This window comes from Gallus gallus, chromosome 3 (genome assembly GCF_016699485.2).
Source record: "Gallus gallus isolate bGalGal1 chromosome 3, bGalGal1.mat.broiler.GRCg7b, whole genome shotgun sequence".
In the NCBI taxonomy this organism is placed as follows: Eukaryota; Metazoa; Chordata; class Aves; order Galliformes; family Phasianidae; genus Gallus; species Gallus gallus.
Genome location: NC_052534.1, coordinates 108,060,049 through 108,079,940, shown reverse-complemented (window position 1 = coordinate 108,079,940; position 19,892 = coordinate 108,060,049). Strand labels below are relative to the sequence as shown.

Sequence of the window (19,892 nt, the reverse complement as noted above, 5' to 3'; positions counted from 1 at the left end):
GAATTCAAATCTTCAACATACATTGGCCTCCACATCCCTGATCGCAGGCCCTCATCTAATACTAGATTTCCAAAAGAACATGTCCCTGTCGATTACAGTGAATTAAAAACACATAGAATCATAGAACCATAGAATCGCTAAGGTTGGAAAAGACCCACAGGATCATCCAGTCCAACCATTCGCCCTTCACCAATGGTTCCCGCTAAACCATGTCCCTCAGTGCAACATCCAAACGCTCTTTGAACACCACCAGGCTCGGTGACTCCACCATCTCTCTGGGCAGCCCATTCCAGTGCCTGACCACCCCTTCAGAGAAGTAGTATTTCCTAACATTCAGCCTGAACCTTCCCTGACGCAGCTTGAAGCCATAATATGAGTGCATATGCACATATGAAGCATGTGTGTCTATAGATAAAAAGTTTTGCAACTGTATGTCAGAGAAGTATTTGACACTCTCACCACATTCACTGTCAAATATTCTGATAATGCCTACAATAATTAGAGACTATTTGGAATGTCTTAATTAGTGACTGATCCTAACTATGCACACAAAACTTGTCTTATTTATGACCAAAATAGCCAAGAGCTGTTGGTGCTCTGCCAAAAATAAATATACATACATACATATATATAAATATAAATCTGAATGAGGAAATACATACAGACATTACAAATTCCATGACATGATTTTTCAATAATAAATTTTTCATCTTCATTTCTATCTATGTTCCAGAACTGCAGGATTAATCATGATAAATTCTCTGTGTCAGTGATTTATAAATCTGTAGACTGAGATGGAGACAAACAATTACCTTTGGGAAAGGCAGTCCATAGACTTAAACAAGAACCTCTGATGAAGGACTTTAGATATTTTGACATGATTTTGTGTTTTCCAACTATTATTCAGTATGATATGAATTTTGATCACAAGATCATCAGAAATCCCATATAGGTTCATATAGATTTACTATAACAAGAAGAGGTTAAGAAATTCTGCCTTCAAGCAGCGAAAGTTGTTCCCAATGACATGAAATGTTGAGATTTTATACATGTACATATATGCTTATGCCATATGATGTCAGAAAGAAACAGAACTTTTATGATCAGGAAAAAAAAATGAGAGGAATCACATAAATATATTTTATCAGAATAATCTTTACATTAAGCCCCTCTTAAAGGGCTATAAAATCTGATACCTACCAGAATCCAGCATCTACTATCTTAGGGTAAAAGAAAGTTTTCTTTAATAATAAATTACTCTACCATTGGTAAATGTGAAATCATGATCTCCACTTGCTTGCAATGTTACTTGGTTAACATTAATAATTAAGATCAGCGTTCACAGGCTGGCACAGGCCAGACACGAGCAAAATCGGTTTTAAATCTTTAAGCTTATAGTTCTCTGTGAAATTTTTCCACCAGGTCCCAATTCTTCAAGATCTTTAAGCGTGTCTCATCTGAAGCACAGGACAGTCCCCACGAAGGGCTCAGAAATGCTGGGTTTGCTCAAACTCCAAACTCAACTTCATACAAAGCTTAGAACAGGGGAAATCTTCAAAGAAGCTGCCAGTGAGCCTGAAAACTGCTGAGTTTTGCACAACTTTACCAAATACACAAAAAAACAGAGGCTCATCTACACCCCTGGTGCAACCATGTTTGTGCAGTTGCTCTGAGATTCCTGTCTGACCTGAATACAGAAAACTCAAGGCTGCAGGAAGAATAATTTCTCAGTGTTGTATGACCATGAAGAAACAATTCTGTAGAGCCTCACATTCATACCAGCAATTATTTAGCATTACCTGTGCCAGGGTCATGTTAGTTATGCTTTATTCAAGAGGTCTTCCTTTTCAGTGCATCTTGAAGTATCTTATTGCAGAGATGCTGAATTGATATTAATAAATAAAAAGGTGCCAGGGTATAGGCACATGTTGTCCACTTCTGCTGTTTGTTAGCAGGATCCTTTGTTTTTTGTTGCCTAATCTACCTAGCATTGTACCAAAGGATTCCTCATCACAGTGGCACATATATATTTCTAATATGTACAATTATTACTAATATATACATTATTATAATAGACATACTGTATGTATTATTAATATGCATACAGTCTAAGAATTCAGGAAAGCATTAGCCCTTCCTAGAGCTCAGCTAGGTGCCTTACTTGCACTATAAATAACATACTAAGGATAGAGAAGTCCAACCTTGTCAAGACTGGATCATTTTACCTCATGGGCAAAGTGCTGAGGCAGCTCAGATTTCTAAGCATGTACATAAATGTGGACTCATGAAGAGGTGCTGTAGGGCTATTCATGCAATCCTTCAACTCTTCTTTGATTCCGTTGTGATAAATGCAGAGGAGCAAGTGGAATAATCCTGTGGGTTGTGTCTAGCTTGAAAGCCATGACTAAAGACAGAATTAGCATTAAGCCATGGGGCAAACAAGAAAACCCAGAAAAATCCAGTTCCACACTGAGACTTTTTGTCCAGATTCACGAGTGTCTCTTTGTTGTCCTCTAAAGGCTGATCTGTGTAAATGCATTTATGAGTCCAAACATCAGAGGGCTAAGTCAGCACAGTACTAGAAAAGAACCCAGATGTTCTTGTAACATTAAAGAGAGAAACCCACTTCTCCAGTCCTTCACTTTCAAAATGGAGTGAGCATGAGGAAAGGGAGAGGAAGATACAAGAGAAGAAATGTAAGTGAGAACAAAAATACGTGGGGAGGAAGAAAGGAAAAAAATATTCAGATAAACCTCAGTTTCTTTTAAAATGCTGTCTATTACTTATAATTCAGAGCTCTTCTTCCAAAAGCCCCACAGAATCAAGTAAAACATTTGTGTACATATGCATATGTCTGTGTGTGCAAGAGGGAAAAGCTGAGATTTTAATTTATCCTGGAACTAAAACTGTTTTCAAATCCCACTGATGTCAGCAAGGCTGAGATTTCATCTTTCTTTATTTTTTCAAGACAGCAAGGTTATACAAATCTCTCTAGCATTGTAAATTGGTTGTCTTCGGATTCAGAACAGGTAAAAGAGCCTAGTTTCACACTCAGTGAAACTGAGAGACAGCTCTCAATTATCCAGGGTGATGGGAGGAAAAACAGAGGTTGGAATGGTTAGAGAAAGCAGAAAGATGAGTGTAGACAAAATACATATGTAGAGCTTTGAGAACAAGTCACATTAGAAAAGCTTGGAAATGCTGAACCAGGGCAATCAGGAACTACAGCACAAGACAAGCCTGCCTGAATGCACAAGAGCTCTGAGATATACACCTGGAGACCATATGGTGCAGTTGGTTGTCATGTGAGATGCTGAAGCTTTGCCTAACCCTCCAACACCCATAATCCTGCCACTAGTTCATCAGAGCTGAGTGCTGGCATTGCAGACCAACAGTTAATTCTGCTGAATCTGGGTCGTTGCTAACCAGCACAACCAGCTAATACAATGCCTGTGTCTCGGTGGCACAGAAGCACGTCAGTATGGGAAATGGTTGGGGCTAACTCACAAATCATCTGTCGCTTTGACACACCTCTGACATTTATCTCATCCTGCCACCTCCAGAGCACAGATCTAGGCCAGATTAACCAATTGCTTTCTGTTGCATAGATCCCTGTTATGAAGAATGGAAATGCTTCTGTTGTATTTCAGGAATGGAATGTAGAAATTAAGACCCCTCCCAAATACACATACAAGCTAATCTTTTAGGCAGTATTGACATGGTCCTGGACACTGAGACACAGCTGCCTACAATGCTTGATTGCTATTGTGGTTTCTTGCGTTCATTTGGCTGTGACCAACTCTTCCCATCCCAAACAATTCTCAAGCACAAGTTAGCTTTGACCCTGTCAAAGCGATGTTCCCAGTTGGAATCAGAGAAGTTGCACCACATTACAGGTTAAAATACTTGAATAATGAAGATGTGGCCTCTCGCAGCCAGAGGAGGAGCCTGGGCACTCTTCACATCACCAGCAAGGGTATATGTGACTAAAGGCATGTCCTAGCTCCAGTTTAAGTACATTGGAATCATTCACTTGTCTCACAGATCTGGGGATCTAGGGTCACTTTAGCTGTGAAAAAACATCCTGTCTCACATGTATCTGCCATTCCCTCAGTCCAACAGATTTTTGTGACTCCCACATCACTTCTACCAGCCTTACTGTTACTCTGGATGTCCTATAGCATCTCTAGTTGAATGGGTGAGCTTGAGCGGATAACCCTTAAACTGTAAAATGTTCTTGTTGCAAATAGTGCAGAACAGTTGTTATGTATTGATTGGTAGCAATGCCCAGGGAGGTGGTGGAGTCAGTGACCCTGGAGGTGTTCAAGGAATATTTAGATGTTGTGTTGAGGGACATGGTTTAGTGAGAACTATTGGTGATGGGTGGATGGTTGGACTGGGTGATCTTGTAGGTCTTTCCCAACTTTGGTGATTCTATGAATCTACAAGTGTTCACATTCCATCCTTCCTTTTGAAGCTGTTCCATTTTGCAAAGGAAAATTTAAGACTGGACTGAGAATTAAAGCCCCTGAGTATGTTTATCTAATATCATTGTTTCTGTTCAAAGCTAGAATTCTGGACCTAGAATCCTGCTCTACCCATTTCACATTTAAGTCAGTTGATAAAGCATCAAGGCAGCCTTCAATCTAAAGATAAAGGTTTAGCATATCCCTCCAACCCAACTAAAAGTTAAAAACACCAAATTAGGATTTTATTTATTTATTTACTTTAGATCTTCTTTGTCTTCTTAGTGGAAAGAGCTTGTATCTACTTCTCTTTTCCATCCCACTGCAATACCTGAGCTTCCCACAGATTCATTCAGAGATCTGGGAGTCACATTGACATGTGCCTTCTTGTACTTGCATTTGTAACCTGCCCTTGCTTCAGAACAGCTCTCCTGTCTGCCTATGACTGCTTAATGTAACAGTGAAAGAGTGGGTTTATGAAAAGATATGCTTTATTAAATTAAGGATTATTTCTATTAACTGCATGAGCAGATGCACATTCTTACAAATGAGTAGCCTCAGCTAGACAATATTAGAAGAATTAATGTTTTACTGAGAAGTAGCTGTCAGGGCTTTTGAATGTGGCAGATGTCTTTTTCGGCTCCTAAAAATCTCATGAAAACAAGAGTTGCCAGGAAATCCACCAAAAATGAGCCACATTCTGTGTTGAGAAGCCAAAAAATGTGACACAAAACCTTACAAAGGGAATATTTGCTGAGATTGTACTCAAGAGAATTGTGCACGTTTCTTGGCTTCCACAAGCACAGGCTCTCTGATCTCATTAGCCAGTCTCTTAGTCTTACATTCTCCGCTTGTAAAATTAGGTTTAAACATACCTTCTTTGCCTGCTTTTGGGTCACTTTTATGTGCATGAATTTGCAGTGGACAGAAAGCTCAGCTATCCTACTGATGTCATCCATTACACAGGGAAAGATCTACTGATTACAGAAGTTGGATTCGATCCTGTAAGGTTACATTTCATCAAGGTGCAAAATCACATCTGCATCATCTGTTTTATATATAAAAGATTAAAACAGCAAAATAGCAAAGGGAAAACGACTTCCATGCAAGTGACACTTCCTTCACTGCAGAAACCTTATATAAACAGACAAAAATAATAGGCTCAGAATACTAAAGCAACAGAATGAAAGCAGTCATCACCCTCACAAATTATTCTGCATTTTGCCTAGCCATCCAGCTGATATGAAACACCTTTCCCATGAAACTGTTTGAGACAAGAGTTTTGTCGTTTAGTTAGTCTCTGAGCCTGAAGCTGTCAGCCTCCTGTGAGTGCCTGGCATCTCACTGACAAGGTGACACAGAAAGCGACAGGAAAAAAAGCAGAGGCTCAGACATTGGGAGCAGCGAGGAAGCAACGTCATTCTTTCTGAAGGGTAAATGAGAGCAATGAAATAGGTTTTGAATCTTGGAGCATTTTTGTAAATTGTAGCAAAAAGCTAAGACCAAATTCTTTCTGCTGGGTTGCAATTACAGATACACATACACAACCTTTTGTATTTTTCTCTCTTTCTTACATTTCTTCTCCTATCAAGAGATAGAGCATATGCTGTCATAATTCCAGTCATCTTAACCAGGGGTAGCAGGTTTCTGTTCGGATGCAGGGACTGGAAGAAGCTTGGTGTGTGACTGTGTGGTGAAATAGCTCTGGTGCCCTCTAGAGTTCCCCGATTTCCATGATCTCTCAAACTAGCTCTCAATTCCACTGCCTGAGGAGGACCACACCCTCCTAGCGCTGAGGTGTTTGCAATCAAGCCTTAACCCTAACCCTAATCCTAATCCTAACCTTAACCCTATTCCTTTACTTTTCATTTTGTTTCTTCTTTTACTTGGTTTTACGTTTGCCAAAGGCATTAGAGTTCCTTCCTTTTGTATTTTTCCAGCATTCTCTTCCCAGGGATTCTGTCTTAAAATCATAACCACAGAATCATAGAATCATTTGGGTTGAAAGGGACCTTTAAGATCATCTCATTCCTTTGCTTAGCAGGGATTCTGTCATCTCCTCCTGCTCTGTTCATAACCAAAATCCATTTGAAAGGGTTGAGACTTTTTGTGTAGAGGATGAATTACTAAAACAGACAAAACATTTTACTTTTATAATGAGTACTTCTTCACAGAGGGTGAAGCATTGGAACAGGTTGCCCCAGAAATAGTGGAGTCTCCATCCTTGGAGGTTTAAGAGGTGTAGGTGTGGCACTAAGGGACTTGGTTTAGCGGTGGGATTAGGTAGAGTAAATTGACAGTTGGACTAGATTATCTGGAAGGTCTTTTCCAACCTAAATACTTCTCTGATTCCTTTAAAGCCATCATTAATGGAACTAAGAGATCTGATGAGAAGATGTTTTCTTTCTCTTCATTAGCATATAAGTGCCTTGCTTACCAAGGAAGGGGCAAATGTGCATTCATCAAAGATCTAAAAACTGTGGGGGACTAGACATTTTTTCAATTCAACACTTCCTCCTGATTCCCAGGAAAAGAATTGATATCTCCGCATTCCTAAATTACTGGGATAAATGTTGCTTTGACATCACTGTGTTTATAATGCTTAGCCCTTCAGTCTTTCTCATCTGAGGAGAGCAGTAGGGCTTCTCAGCTATGTTGTCAGCTCCACTGTAGAAGTCTACACGGTAGAAAATCAGATGAAACCCATTTGCTTCTTTGCTTTGTTGTGAGGCAAAGATACAATCACTGACTAAGTGAAAGCAAGAGTTAAAGGAACTGCTGTCTGTGGGAGGGAGGTGCTTATGCTTTCTCAAGTTAACCACTCATCTTGAATCTCTCTGTGATTTCACTGGTGTATTTGGCTCCTCAGGAAGTAATGAGCAGCAAGACCATTTTTCATCCACAAGGCAGAAGCCTGTATTTTTTTTTTTTTCTTTTTCTCAATGAAAACTAGCAAGTCATGGGGTTATCCAGTGTTTTATTTGGGACATATGTTATGCAGTGCTGGAAACATTTATTGACAAACATCCAAGGGCTTCTACAAGCGCCATGTGCACTATCGTTCAATGGCTTAATCTTTGGTTTGTTGCTTGAAAACATTTTATAGACACAGTCCTGGGTATTTCTGAGACATATCGTAGGTAATTCTCCTAAAATCCTGGAAAGTCATCCTTGAGATCCAAAATCTGCAGAGCTGAAACTGAGTACTTGGGAACAGAGCATCAGTTTTAGTGTTACCCTCTCACTTTTTCTTTGCTTTTATATGCAATAAAAGGATTCAACCATGTGGTTAGGAGAGCATGTCCTTAATATACTTGTTTAGTTATGAATGGAAAATAAGCATTAGAGCCCACATTTCAAGGCAGCTTTTTATGTGATACTGCCCACTCTGATTCTATAGACTGTTTATCCCTGTAGCACATGCTGGTCATATTGCAGTGTTCATCTCAATTATCAGTCTAACTTGTGTCATAGTTAGTAACACTGACCTGAAATGAAATCATTGCAGTTTAGCTCTCTGGGCTAGCCTCATAAGGGAGACCTTGCAATAAACAGAAATCAGTAGAAGCACCTCTAATTTAGGAAGTTACTTGTATCAGTAAGATTTGAATCTTTTTCCATTTCCTTTATAGCCATCCAAAACCTTATCAGACTTCACTACTTGTTATCTGCCATGCATTGTTAAATTTGAAGTGGTTCTTCACATTTAAAAATGTGGGAAATTTCAAACAATGAGTCTGGGCTTGCTTTTTCTTTATTGTTTTAAAGTATTTATCTATTTTAAATGAGGCTGTAAACATTCAGTGCAGATGGCCTCTTGCCCCCCACAGAGAGAGAATCTGTTTCTTTTGCCACAAGTCGAAGTCTCACCAGCCTAGGGTATGGAGGAGTCCTTGAGGTAGGTGCCAAATGAGAACCCAAGCCTTCAGGCAGAGCTGGATCTTTTCATTTTTAAGTAAGGCCATCTTTAAAACATGAGCAGACATAATTGCATCGTAGCACCAGGCAGGATTGCAGGGAGATCTGGATGTCCTTAAGCATAAGGATTTATAATATGTTGGCCTGCTATTCACTGCCTTCTGTATGAATCTCTCTGTGAACAGTACCCAAATCAGACATTTTAGCCTTACCTTTTAGAACAATAAAGTTTCTTGCTTATAGGAGTTGCAATGAAGTGTACTAGAAAGCTGTGAATACCCAGATGATTCCATTATAAAACCTTTGTGTTTAATTTTAGGATCTTAAACACAAATGAAAGTCTTATAATGAAAGCAATTCTCTTTGTAGGTGTGAAGCACACCAAAAATGAACTGACTTTAGTGGGAGCTCAGTCAGTCTAAAAATCATGCAATTAAATATGACTTTCAGGAAACATTTTAATACTTTGCCATTAGTCTTCTGTCTGTTTTGCCTGGGATTTAAATGTAAGATCAGATTTTCTCCCTAGATTGAAACTTACTTTCATCAGCAAAGGGATATTATCCAACTTTCTTAGATTTTTCAAAGACTTGCAGATAAACAAAGCCCACCAAAATTAGAGTAGTGGGAATTACTGATAAAAATGTAAGATAAAATAGCAGATAGTATCTCTTTGCCTTTCTATGTTCATTACATAAAGTGGGGCCAAAAAAAATATACCCTCACAGGAGTATAACATGGAGAGCTGATCAGAAATTTTCCATAGAATAGTTTCTTTCAACAAGCATCATGGGAAATTTAATAAGTTTTGCATAACTCCATCGATGGAGAAGAATACATGCAATAGGAATCAAAACTTGTGTCATCATTAGACTTCAGTGCTACTTCAAGGTTGTTGAGTTTTTCTTGTTTTGTTTAGTTTTAATAAGAAATACAAAGTAATCTTTAAAAAAAAAATTGTTTTTTAATTACTATTTTTGGTATGTAAGATACCATAAAGCAGATCTATAAAGGAGATAAACCCATAGCTTATCCCACAAAATCCTTTTCCTATAAGCATTAGTTTTCAGACACATTCAAGATTCTGCTCAGGCTGAAATATCTGAAATATCAAGGGACCTCCTTATCAGCTGTGTGCTGAAGATTCCCAGGTAGATGAGAGACTTGACCATCTATGAAAAGATATAGCTCAGGAAATAATAGCATGCAACTTCTTTTTAGATGTTACGAGCTGTACCATCAGTTCATTGCTTCTTTTAAATGGTGCTATTCTCCTGTACACACTCTGCATTGTGTGTTTGCTTAACACAAACATCTTGTTACCATAAGGCATCTGATTTGGCACGAAACTCACATTCTTACTCAGCTTCATGGTGCAACCGGAATCAATGGAGTAGCTTCTCAAAAAGGAGACGTCTGTTTTTCAAGTGCCAGACTCCAGACATCTCTGACTGTATGGAGTAAAGCCCCAGGGCTCAATTCAGTTGCCTAAACACTGGCATCTACTGCATCTTTACCAGTGTGTAAAGATGCATAAAAGAAACCATAGAAGTGTCTGGCCTCTGAACACCTAGAAGCAAGGTGAACCTGAAGAAATTCTGTATCTCATCTACCAATTCCACATGAATGACTCAGGTGCCATAGGGCATCTCAAATCAATGAAGACTCTTCCATGTAGGAAACTGAATTAAGTCAATTTGATTGTAAACAGAGTTTAGGCACTGTAGTTGGATACAGCTACAAGTTGAAACCTTTGCTTACACACCTAAATATCAGATTTTGTCCTATTCTGGTGCTTACTGCAGTGTTATTCAGCATTTGAGAACATTTTCTACCCTCATTCTTAGCCCTATGGATTTTTTCTCTCTAAGTTTTCACTGTAGTATTCCCATTTCACTCTTCAGGGCGTATTGAGCTATTATATGAACACAGCACTATTCCTTTTGCTCAAGAGTGGAAATGTTCAAAGACAAAAAGACCAAGAGAATTCTTTTCTAGTCATTCCTTTGTTAAACTTATTATTCCTATCTACTGGAAGTGAATGATTGTAGGTACTTTTTAAACAGATAACTGGTTTCTTTTGCACATAAGTTCATAAATATTTTACATATTTCTTGGTTTAGTCAGTTCCCCAAAACGTGGCTCAGAAGACCACACAAGCAATGCAAAAATCATGAGATATTATAGCTAGTATTTTTTAGGACTTTATTTTTCTTGCTTTCTGATAATGTTAGCTCCTTCACATTTTCATTTCTCTGGACTTGGGAAGGATAAAAATGAAGATAAATTCCAACACAAAATCTTGAAATCACCTCACCCCTTAACATGGGACTTGAAAGGGCTAAAAATACTCTTATATGTATGCTAAAGCTGGCTTTAAGGCTTTATCTTTTTTTAAGGCTTTGCAAATATTAAACAGAGAAGACAATTATGATGATATCTTTTCTTAGTATGCCAGACATTTCTCAAAAAAGTATATAATAATAACAAAACAAAAAAAAGATCCTGAAATTAAATCAATTTTCTTTAAAAGGTTCAGATATTACTGTAAGTCCAAACTTCAAGAGTCATGTGGTATCATTACTTGATGCCTGTAAAACAGTCCTTGTAAATATTTCATTATCATTTTCCTCTCACTACTAACCAGGGATAAACATAGCTTCCTGCTTTGAAAAGCGACGGGGAGACTGGTGGATAAACATTCCAGAAGTGAGCTATTTTTTTAATTGCTTTCAGAAGATCCTTCATAAAAGGCTGGGCAGTTCTCAATCTGAAACAAAGTTCCACACTGAGACGTCCTTTTGGTTAGGACTTCCTTAAGCTTGGTATCTTTCTTAGGATACTGGCATTCCCAGCAAACAAGATTCCCACATCCAACAGAGACAGGAAGATCACCCTGAAGGACATCTCAGAGTCTTTCCCATGCTTGTTTTTGACATGCTCAACATCCTGGCAATCATCCATGTCTTCTATAACCTCTTTTCCTCAGACCACTACTTTTTTCACTATTTTCTAAAACAGCTTTAAAGACTGAGAAGCCAAAATGTGGAGGAGAGGAATTCCCAGTGAAGTGAAGTGTTCCTATTTCTGACCTACTCATGGCTCTGTGCATTAAATTGGAGTTTACTGATGTAGTGCCTCAGACACCTGCAGTTACACAGGGGACAAGACCTTAACTAGCATAGGATGAAATAGTTATTATTACTGAAATAAGTATTTTTAAAACTGCAATGATATTTCAGCATTTGAAGTCATTTTCCACTTATGTTTTTAAATGGAAGAAAAACATTTGGAAGGATTATGTTTGTTTGCTTTGGGTTTCTTTTGCTTCTGCCTTTGTTCACATTCTTCCACCTAGGACTTATCAAAATATTCATTATAAGAATGAAAAGAATTTAGTTACCCATCTTAAGGTGTCTAGTACCACCTGAGGGGCCCTGGGCCTTATGTGAACAACTTACACTATGCACACATGATTTGGACAGACAGAACTGGAGTCAACTGCTTAAAAATTAGTCTCTGGTCCCATTTCTGACATCCTGAAATCCTTGCAGAGCTGATGACTGGCACAGAAACTGTGGAAAATAGGAATGTTTCTGGACCTGCAGATAGAAGCCAGGCTGGGTGCCTAAATGCAATATGTACCTATATGTGGACTGAAATGCATCCTTAAACTTAGATGAGATTTACCCACTATTAAACTGCTTGGGAACTTCATTAAGGCTTCATTTCAGTAACTGTTATGTGAAAAGCACTACTGAAATTCAGACGCTTTGCAGTGCAGAAAACATGAAGAACAAACTGTTGTCTTGAGAAAACACCTTACATGGACTAAAGGTGCAATAAGATAAATCCACCACCATTCAACACCATCAAGGCAAGAACGTTGGAAACTGGTTATTTTTACAACTCATTGATCCTGGTCTAGTATTAGATATGGAGGTTGGTGGCCATGCATGTGGCAGGGAGTTTGGAGCTTGATGATCCTCGAGGTCCCTTCCAACCCAAGCCATTCTATGATTCTATGATTATTTCTCTTTGTATTTAGCCTGATTGAATTAGTTCTAGGTGAAACGATTCCTGGGCATTGTTATGTCTAAGAGTTATTCCCAATGGGCGGTTCGGATTGCACACTGTTGGATGCTCAGAGAGATTAGCAAGCATAGTCATGACCAAACGATGCCAATTGCCCTGACACTGCTTAATTTCCTAGTGCATATGCTACTATACATGCCTCCACATGGAATCATAGAATCATCATAGAATGGCCTAGGATGAAAGGACCTCAGTGATCATCTAGTTTCAACCCCTCTACTATGTGCAGTGTCACCAACCACTTGACCAGGCTGCCCAGAGCCACATCTAGTGAATAATCAGAATAATCAGAGCTTACAAGTCTGACCTGTGAATAAGCCACACAGACTTGTCTTCATTCACCTAAGGAAAGGGGAAACAAACCTTCTGGGACTGGAAAAGTAGCAGTGCTGGGCAGCCTAGGGCATGGATCCCCTCTTGGCTCTGAAGTCAACAATGCTGTGTGAATCTGCAATCCACAGATCTGTCCCACAGTGCTTCAGAAGCGATGCTCCTACCAAAATCAACCTTTGAAGCTGTATGCAGTCTGCTGTCACTGCTCTGCTCTTTTATTTTCTGTTTCTCTCACAGGTAATGAATAGTTTAGGGAGTAAGTCTCGATTTTCAGTCTAAAATATGTGTACTGTAAACACTTCTACGTATGTAAGTATACATATATTTAAGTGCGTGCATGCATTTCTTTTTCTTTCTCTTTCCCATCTGCAGTTTGATCACTCACGGTTTTGGAACTCCTGCAATATGTGCTGCCCTAAGCACTTTCCAAACTGTTCTCAGCGAAATGCTGAACTACTTGGAAAAGCACACATCGCACAAAAACGGAGGAGCAGCGGAATCCGGCCAAGGACACGCCAACTCGGAGAAAGCCCCCCTACGGAAAACTTCAGAGGCTGCTGTGAAAGAGGGCAAAACAGAAAAGACAGACTAGCTACATCAAACAGAATCTATTTCAAGAGAGTCTTGCTGCTGATATTTTTTTTAAATATATATATCATTGAGGGCGATTTATCTCCAGTGGACCAAATCCAAAAACAAAAAAAAAAAAAAAGAAAAAAAAAACAGGGGGGGAAAGAGAAAAAAAAAAGAAAAAAAAAGGAGAAGAAAAAAGAGAAAGATTAAAACAGAGAGAAAGAGAGAGCGCGAGAGAGGAAAGTATTCAACCCTAAGAACAGCAGTGTACAGTAATTGTGTGATGAAATTGTCACTTTTTTAAAATTTATGTTGCTCTAAAGTACTTTTCGTGCATGTAGTATTTGATTGTTCTGAATGATACACTAACACTGTTTTTTATAAGCACTTCTGGACTTGGCTGAGGTGGCACATGGCGTTTGTCGCAGGCTAATGTGAAGCACTTTCTTCTCTGGCAGCACAGTTAGGGCCAACACATCGGTTGTGGGACATGCAGTTCCAGCATACTGGCTTTGCTTGCATGCTGGATAGATTGGAAGAAGGGCTTCCTCTGGTCCATCAGAAATGCCTGATCCACTCACCGTTGGGAAGACAATATGGAAACCTGGCAAGAGAGGAATCCACAGGTCATTGGACAGATGAACTGTTTGGTGCTGGGGGCTGCATCTCCCCACATGGGAATGTATGATAAAGCTGCACTGAAATGAGGCCAGAACCTGTTAGGAATCTGTCCTGGCTATTCAAGCAGCAACTGAAGCATCTCCTGTGAGCAGAATATGGCAGACTAAGTGCAAAGCAACATGCCTCGACAGTTTCATTGAGAGCCCTGATCCCCCTGTGAACTTCAGATTAAAAGACTGTATGGGCCTCTGTTCTCTGTCCTCTCAGCCCCTGGCCCCACAATGCCTCAGTCTGCCATACCCAGGTCTCTATTCAACAGGATCAGTACAGGCAATCGGAGTCTTCTTTTGTGTTGCCTTCATTTTATGATACTTTCTTTTCTCCAGCAGCTTGTTTCTGCAGCTTTACTGTCTTTTGAAATCCAGCTGAGGTACAGAGGTCTAACCGAATCCACTCACATTAAAAAAAAAGTCTATAAAATAATACCAAAATGGCATATATGTCAGATTGGCATAGTCCACAGCAGTTAAGTGATTAATAACCTTACTAATATACTTCTGAAATATTTCTTCACCACTCAGCGTACATCCTCACAAAGGAAACATTGGAGATGTAGTTTGAACTCAAGCCTCTTTGAGTCCAGAGCCTTTTTGCAGCCACATTCTGGATTCTTCAGTGAGACATTCATTCAGTTCCTTTTCTTGTTTCTCTGATATTATTTTATTTAAAAAAATAGGAAGAATTTATGTCATAGGGTGGGGTTATGCTGACCAAGCAAGCCCTTTCTAAAATCAACAGAATCAGTTTATTTCTTCCCAAAGATCATTCATCTCTTTCTACAGCAGGAAAACAAATGTAATTGTCCACATGTAAGTGTTCAGAGTCATGTGAGATGCTTTAGGGTATCTAAGACAGCCACAGTTTTGGTAGAAATGACAGAAAACATGTAGGAGATTAAGACTCCTGGAAGAGGAGCTGGAGGACCCCCTAAGCCAGCACTAGAGATGTATGGGTGGCTACCTGACATGCACACCAAGTTTCTAAAACAGATGGAAGGGGTCATCTGGACGTTCATGCCTTTCTCCACTGATAATAACTGGAAGTTAATGGTGGTGTTTTGTACTGCATATGGTTACTACTGGGCTAGTCACCCTCTGCTCCCTATAATCAGAAGAGAGGGAAAGGTGCTTAACAGAGTACAGTTCATGCCATCTCAAAATAATCATGCACTGAAAGTGTGTCTTTTTTTTATACTAGATATAAAGGAGGTCAAGACTAAATGCCTAATTGCATTCACATTCATTATAGTTTTCTAGTGGTGGTTAAGACACATAAAATTCTTCATGACCTGCTTTAGATTTATCGACTTAGAGACTGTAAAAACTCTCCAAAGGCATTTACGATGTAGGGAACCAGATGATTAACTTGATCAGTCTCACCCTTCAAATGTATGGAAGAAAACAAAATGCTTATGGTATGATAGTCTCCCTTTTGAGATTAATAAGGACATTGCCATCAAGGTGCGAAAGCATGCTAAATTTAGTTGAGTCCCTCTTTCCTTGTGTGAGGAAATCTGAAACAAAACAAAAAAATTCCTATGATTTTGCTCAGATTTGTCTTTGCTCAAGTATATAACTTAGGTATCTACTTTAATACCATCTATCTAGGCTCCTTGTATGCAGGGAAATGAGAGAAATAGGTGCATCTCCATGGACCTATTAAATTCCTTAACTCACTAATATCAGCTAAATGCATCACAGAAATAAAACTTTGCTGAATTAATTTGTCACTCCAGCACCTCTGTGCTAAAATCAAATGAATGTTCCTCAGTGGTGTCTTCAATGCCATCTTCTTCACTGTGGAATCACTCTGGAACATGAAATACTGGAGTATGGACATAGGTAACCATGGATTAAGAGTGAAAAAGAAATTAGTTTTTGTATTGTCCAAACTGAAGGGAAGAAAGAAAAAGAGGAAAAAATTGAATATTTGACTGTGTCACTTATGCAGATTTGCCGCATGAAAATGTACTGTGAAGCAATTTAATTGTGATTCTCTACTGCAAGATGTGAATAAATTTGAATTGTTTTGGTGGAAGAGGAGGGAGGAGAGAAGAAAAAAATGTTTGAAAACTCTTTTCACATTTCTCAGTAAAATATCAGTCTCCTGGAGGTGGGGAAATGACTGTGTAGATTATTCTGTAAAACTGTTGAGAAAGCAGTGACTTATTACAACCACGCCTGATATTGGAAATAACATGTATGCAGAATTATTTGAAATATTCACTTATTTGGGGTATGATCCAAGGTTCCAACAGTAATTTATTTAAAGAGTTACACCTTTTGTTATTGCAAACTCCCTGTGAGACTTTGCTCTGCTGGCAACAATTTTTTTTCATCTTTGATGATCACTTGATCTATAAATATGAACAAACCTGGATATTCTTAAAGACCCAGAACTTCCAGTTTTAGCCTTAATGACCTCTGTGGATTTTTGGGAAGGTTTCAGTATGGATCTGGTTCAAGTTGATTGAACTCTTAGAAATTCTTACCATTAAGACTCTATTTCCATCTACATCTCCATTTTTCCTATTTTTCCTTTGCAATGTTTACTGTCATTCACAGGCCTTGTTATTTATTTTTATCGGTACTTAATTTTATTGAAAGAAAAAATATTTGTTACTCCCTCTTCTGCTGAATTAGTTGTTGGAGTAGTTTGACATCAGAAAGCCTTTGGTTTTCAAAATTGGATCTTCCAGTGTGGTTTTAACTGATTAACTCACTGAGCTTGTGGTTAAAATCTCAGCCTAAGTTCTCATCCATTTTTCCACCCATACATGAACATTGTTCCCATAGTTTTGTTCTTGTTTTTGTTTTCCCATTTCTAAGACTTCGCCTCTGTGGAAATATCCCCATCTCAAAACACACTCATGAATTAGATCAGCCTGAAGGACAGGCACAGTTTGAAGTTACAGAGTGCTCACTGGTAACAAATTCAAGTGTATTTGTACCTCTTTGACTTTGAAATAAACCTTATCTGACAAAAAGAAGTTCTTCTTTTGTGAGATGATGGAATTGTTTATTCCACACTGGTCAAAAACGTCTAAATACAAAAAAAGTGTCCAAACCTATGAGTCATTACAATTTTGGAAACCTAGAAATCCTTAGATTCCTGTCAAGTGCTGTCTGAGTATTTGGGTTGTGTGGTACTTCAGGCTCTTTCCCAGCTTTGTATGCATTGCTTTTTTGCCACCATGACTATCAAAACACATTGAGTACTACAGCTGAGTGACAAAGACCAGCCACTGCTACTTGGATTTATTAGCAACTTAAACATGAAGTAAACATGCTGATTAACCACTCTTTATAGAGTGAGATGTTATTTACTGTGAGTAAGGTGGGCACAAAGAGCTCATGCATTGACCAAATTTAGAAGGTAAGTCTCTGGCAGAGCTACAAGTGAAGTTCTCACCTCCAACCTCTACCCTAAGAACTGGATTTCTGCTCACTTCCATTAGTACTATGAAATGGCAGAGATGCGTAGCAAAGGGAAAGTTTTATGCAGATCATGAGGACTGGTACAGTATTTATGTGTCTTGTGAAGGGGAGACAAGCAGCAACCTACAACTGACAACACTGCCAAGGGTTCTGTCCTTCATGCTGCCATCCTAAACCTTAATTCTTTCCAGGTGTCATTCTGTTGCCTTGGAGAACTGGCACAAGGGGTGAGTTCAGATCTTTCATTCACCTGTTTTTAAAAGATAACCTCCAGTAATTCCCTTTTTGGGAAAAGACTTCATCTCTCCAAATCTAGAAGGAACCTGCCCTTTGAAGCTTCTCTTTAACTGTTCCTAAAAACAACAAAAAATCTGCTACTAGGCAGGTGCAATATATAGTCCTTCCAAATCTGGGACCTCTGTGTAAATATTTCCTTGGCTCATCTCTTCCTTTGAATGTGATTCAGTGGCACATCTGCTACTCACCATTTTACAGCAAGGCTGAAGAGGGCTGCTTTAGTATCCTAAGAGCTAATTTCTCCTACTGCCTTTTTCTTTGTTTGTTTGTTTGTTTGTTTCCTAATACCAGAAAGCAGTTTTCGTCTTAGATATCTTAAGTATCCAAAGGAGCTGCTGATGACTTCCATTGCCATTTGACTAACTTTTGGAGACAAAGTTCTGCTGCTCTATTCTTCATTTTTATGGACAATTAAAAAAAAAAAAAAAAACTAACACGGTGGTAACAGAAGACATAAGACTGCCACAAAAGACAAAAATCAACAAACATAACTACATAGGAACTGTAACTGTAAAAATATCATCTGCCTCTGCCCACACTACAGGTTCAACGGGACTTTAATTTCGGCTGTGTGGGGAATGAGGGAGAGAGGAAAACAGTGTCATTTTCCTTTGCCAGGTGAAGGTCATCTGAGAGGTCTAATCTTTTTTTTATTATTATTCCTATTCTTAAATTTTCTTTATTTTGTATTATTAATTCTGTTCTGTACAGCAGCTGTTGTGATTGTATTTAAATGTAAGTGCACACTTGGTCACCAACAATGTCCTATTTATTGGTTTAGGGATTTGCTTTTTTTTATTATTATTTGTTTTCCTTTCTTTCCACTTAATCTAACTTAATTTACAGTTCAGTGGTGAAAAACATGACCTTTTATATTTCTATTTGCAATACAAGCTACCCGTTTTACATGAGTTTATGAAAATAATGACCACATTTGATTGAACATTTCACGGCAATAAAATCTATGTTGATTTAACTGTAATTTGTCTTGTGCTTGAAAGTAATTTCCATCTCCGGATAATCTTCACTTCTGCATTACAAGACCTAGACATAAGGTCTATCTACATATGACGTAAAAGTAAAGGAACACCAATGACAGTATTCGTGTATTACAGAAAAGAAATCATCTTATATAGAGACTGAAACTATACATAGACTACCTCATACAATTTTGACTCTTAGATATTTATCTCATCTAGAACTTGCTAACAAAAATTTATTCTTGGTGTATGAAAGAAAGATATAACACAAGGCAGTTTCCTAATACAGGAAACTCGATTGGCTGATTTACATTGGATTAGTCTTTCTCAATTGCCCACAGTAGAAAAGTGGCAGGAATCCTTGTCCTTCTCCATCTACACTAAACCAAATCTAGAAAACCTGAATACTTAATATCTGGATGACTAAATTAGATAGAGCCGAACACTCTCAGAAGTGCCTTCCCCATGACTGCATAGAAAGGTTATTACAATGCTGGCAATAAAATTCATATGTCTACAGCCTCAAAGTAGTTATTTAGCTTTCTTCCTGCAAGCTTATAGCAGTTGAATTCCAAGTCCTACTTCAGCCAATGGTCTGAGTTAATGGTCAGCACTATCACTCTAAATTTTGGTCCAAATGTACAGTTTGACTTTTCCCAGGAAGAAACAAGGAGAATCAAAAAATATGTCTTTAGGTGTAATTAGCATCCTTCTGCAGGTTTCCTGTGAAGGAACTCTAGATTAGATGTTCATTCAAGTTTTCCAAAATAAATGGATCTTAAAATTTTTGCTGAAAATAAAATAAAATGAAATAAAATGAGATTTTTTTTAATGCAGTTTCCTAGACATAATGTTTCAAAACTGTTTAAGAACCCGATGACAATCCTTCTTTCTGTGTTCTTCCAGTTCCTATAGGAATGACTTTGTGAGTCATTCTAGACAGTGACACACCAAGGGCAAAGCTGCAGTGGTAGGACTTCAGAAAGATTTCAGGTGGAAAAGGAAATGATTTGGAAGGCAACTCCTACACGTTAGAACTCAATTCATTCAACCTCCACCTCTGTTCCCTGTCAAATGAACCCTCGCTAATTAATATTACTATTTAATCTTCT

The 19,892-nt window shown here is 38.5% G+C and overlaps 1 protein-coding gene across 1 annotated transcript in view; it reads left to right on the top strand.

Moving 5' to 3' along the window:
- TFAP2D (transcription factor AP-2 delta) overlaps positions 1 to 18,736 on the top strand; it is a 55,357-nt gene extending 36,621 nt beyond the window's left edge. The window contains exon 8 of the mRNA NM_001135785.2: positions 13,185 to 18,736. Coding sequence (NP_001129257.2) covers positions 13,185 to 13,404 — 220 coding nt within the window. The 3' untranslated portion in view covers positions 13,405 to 18,736. The remainder of the gene's footprint in view (positions 1 to 13,184) is intronic.
- The last annotated feature ends 1,156 nt before the right edge of the window (positions 18,737 to 19,892 follow it).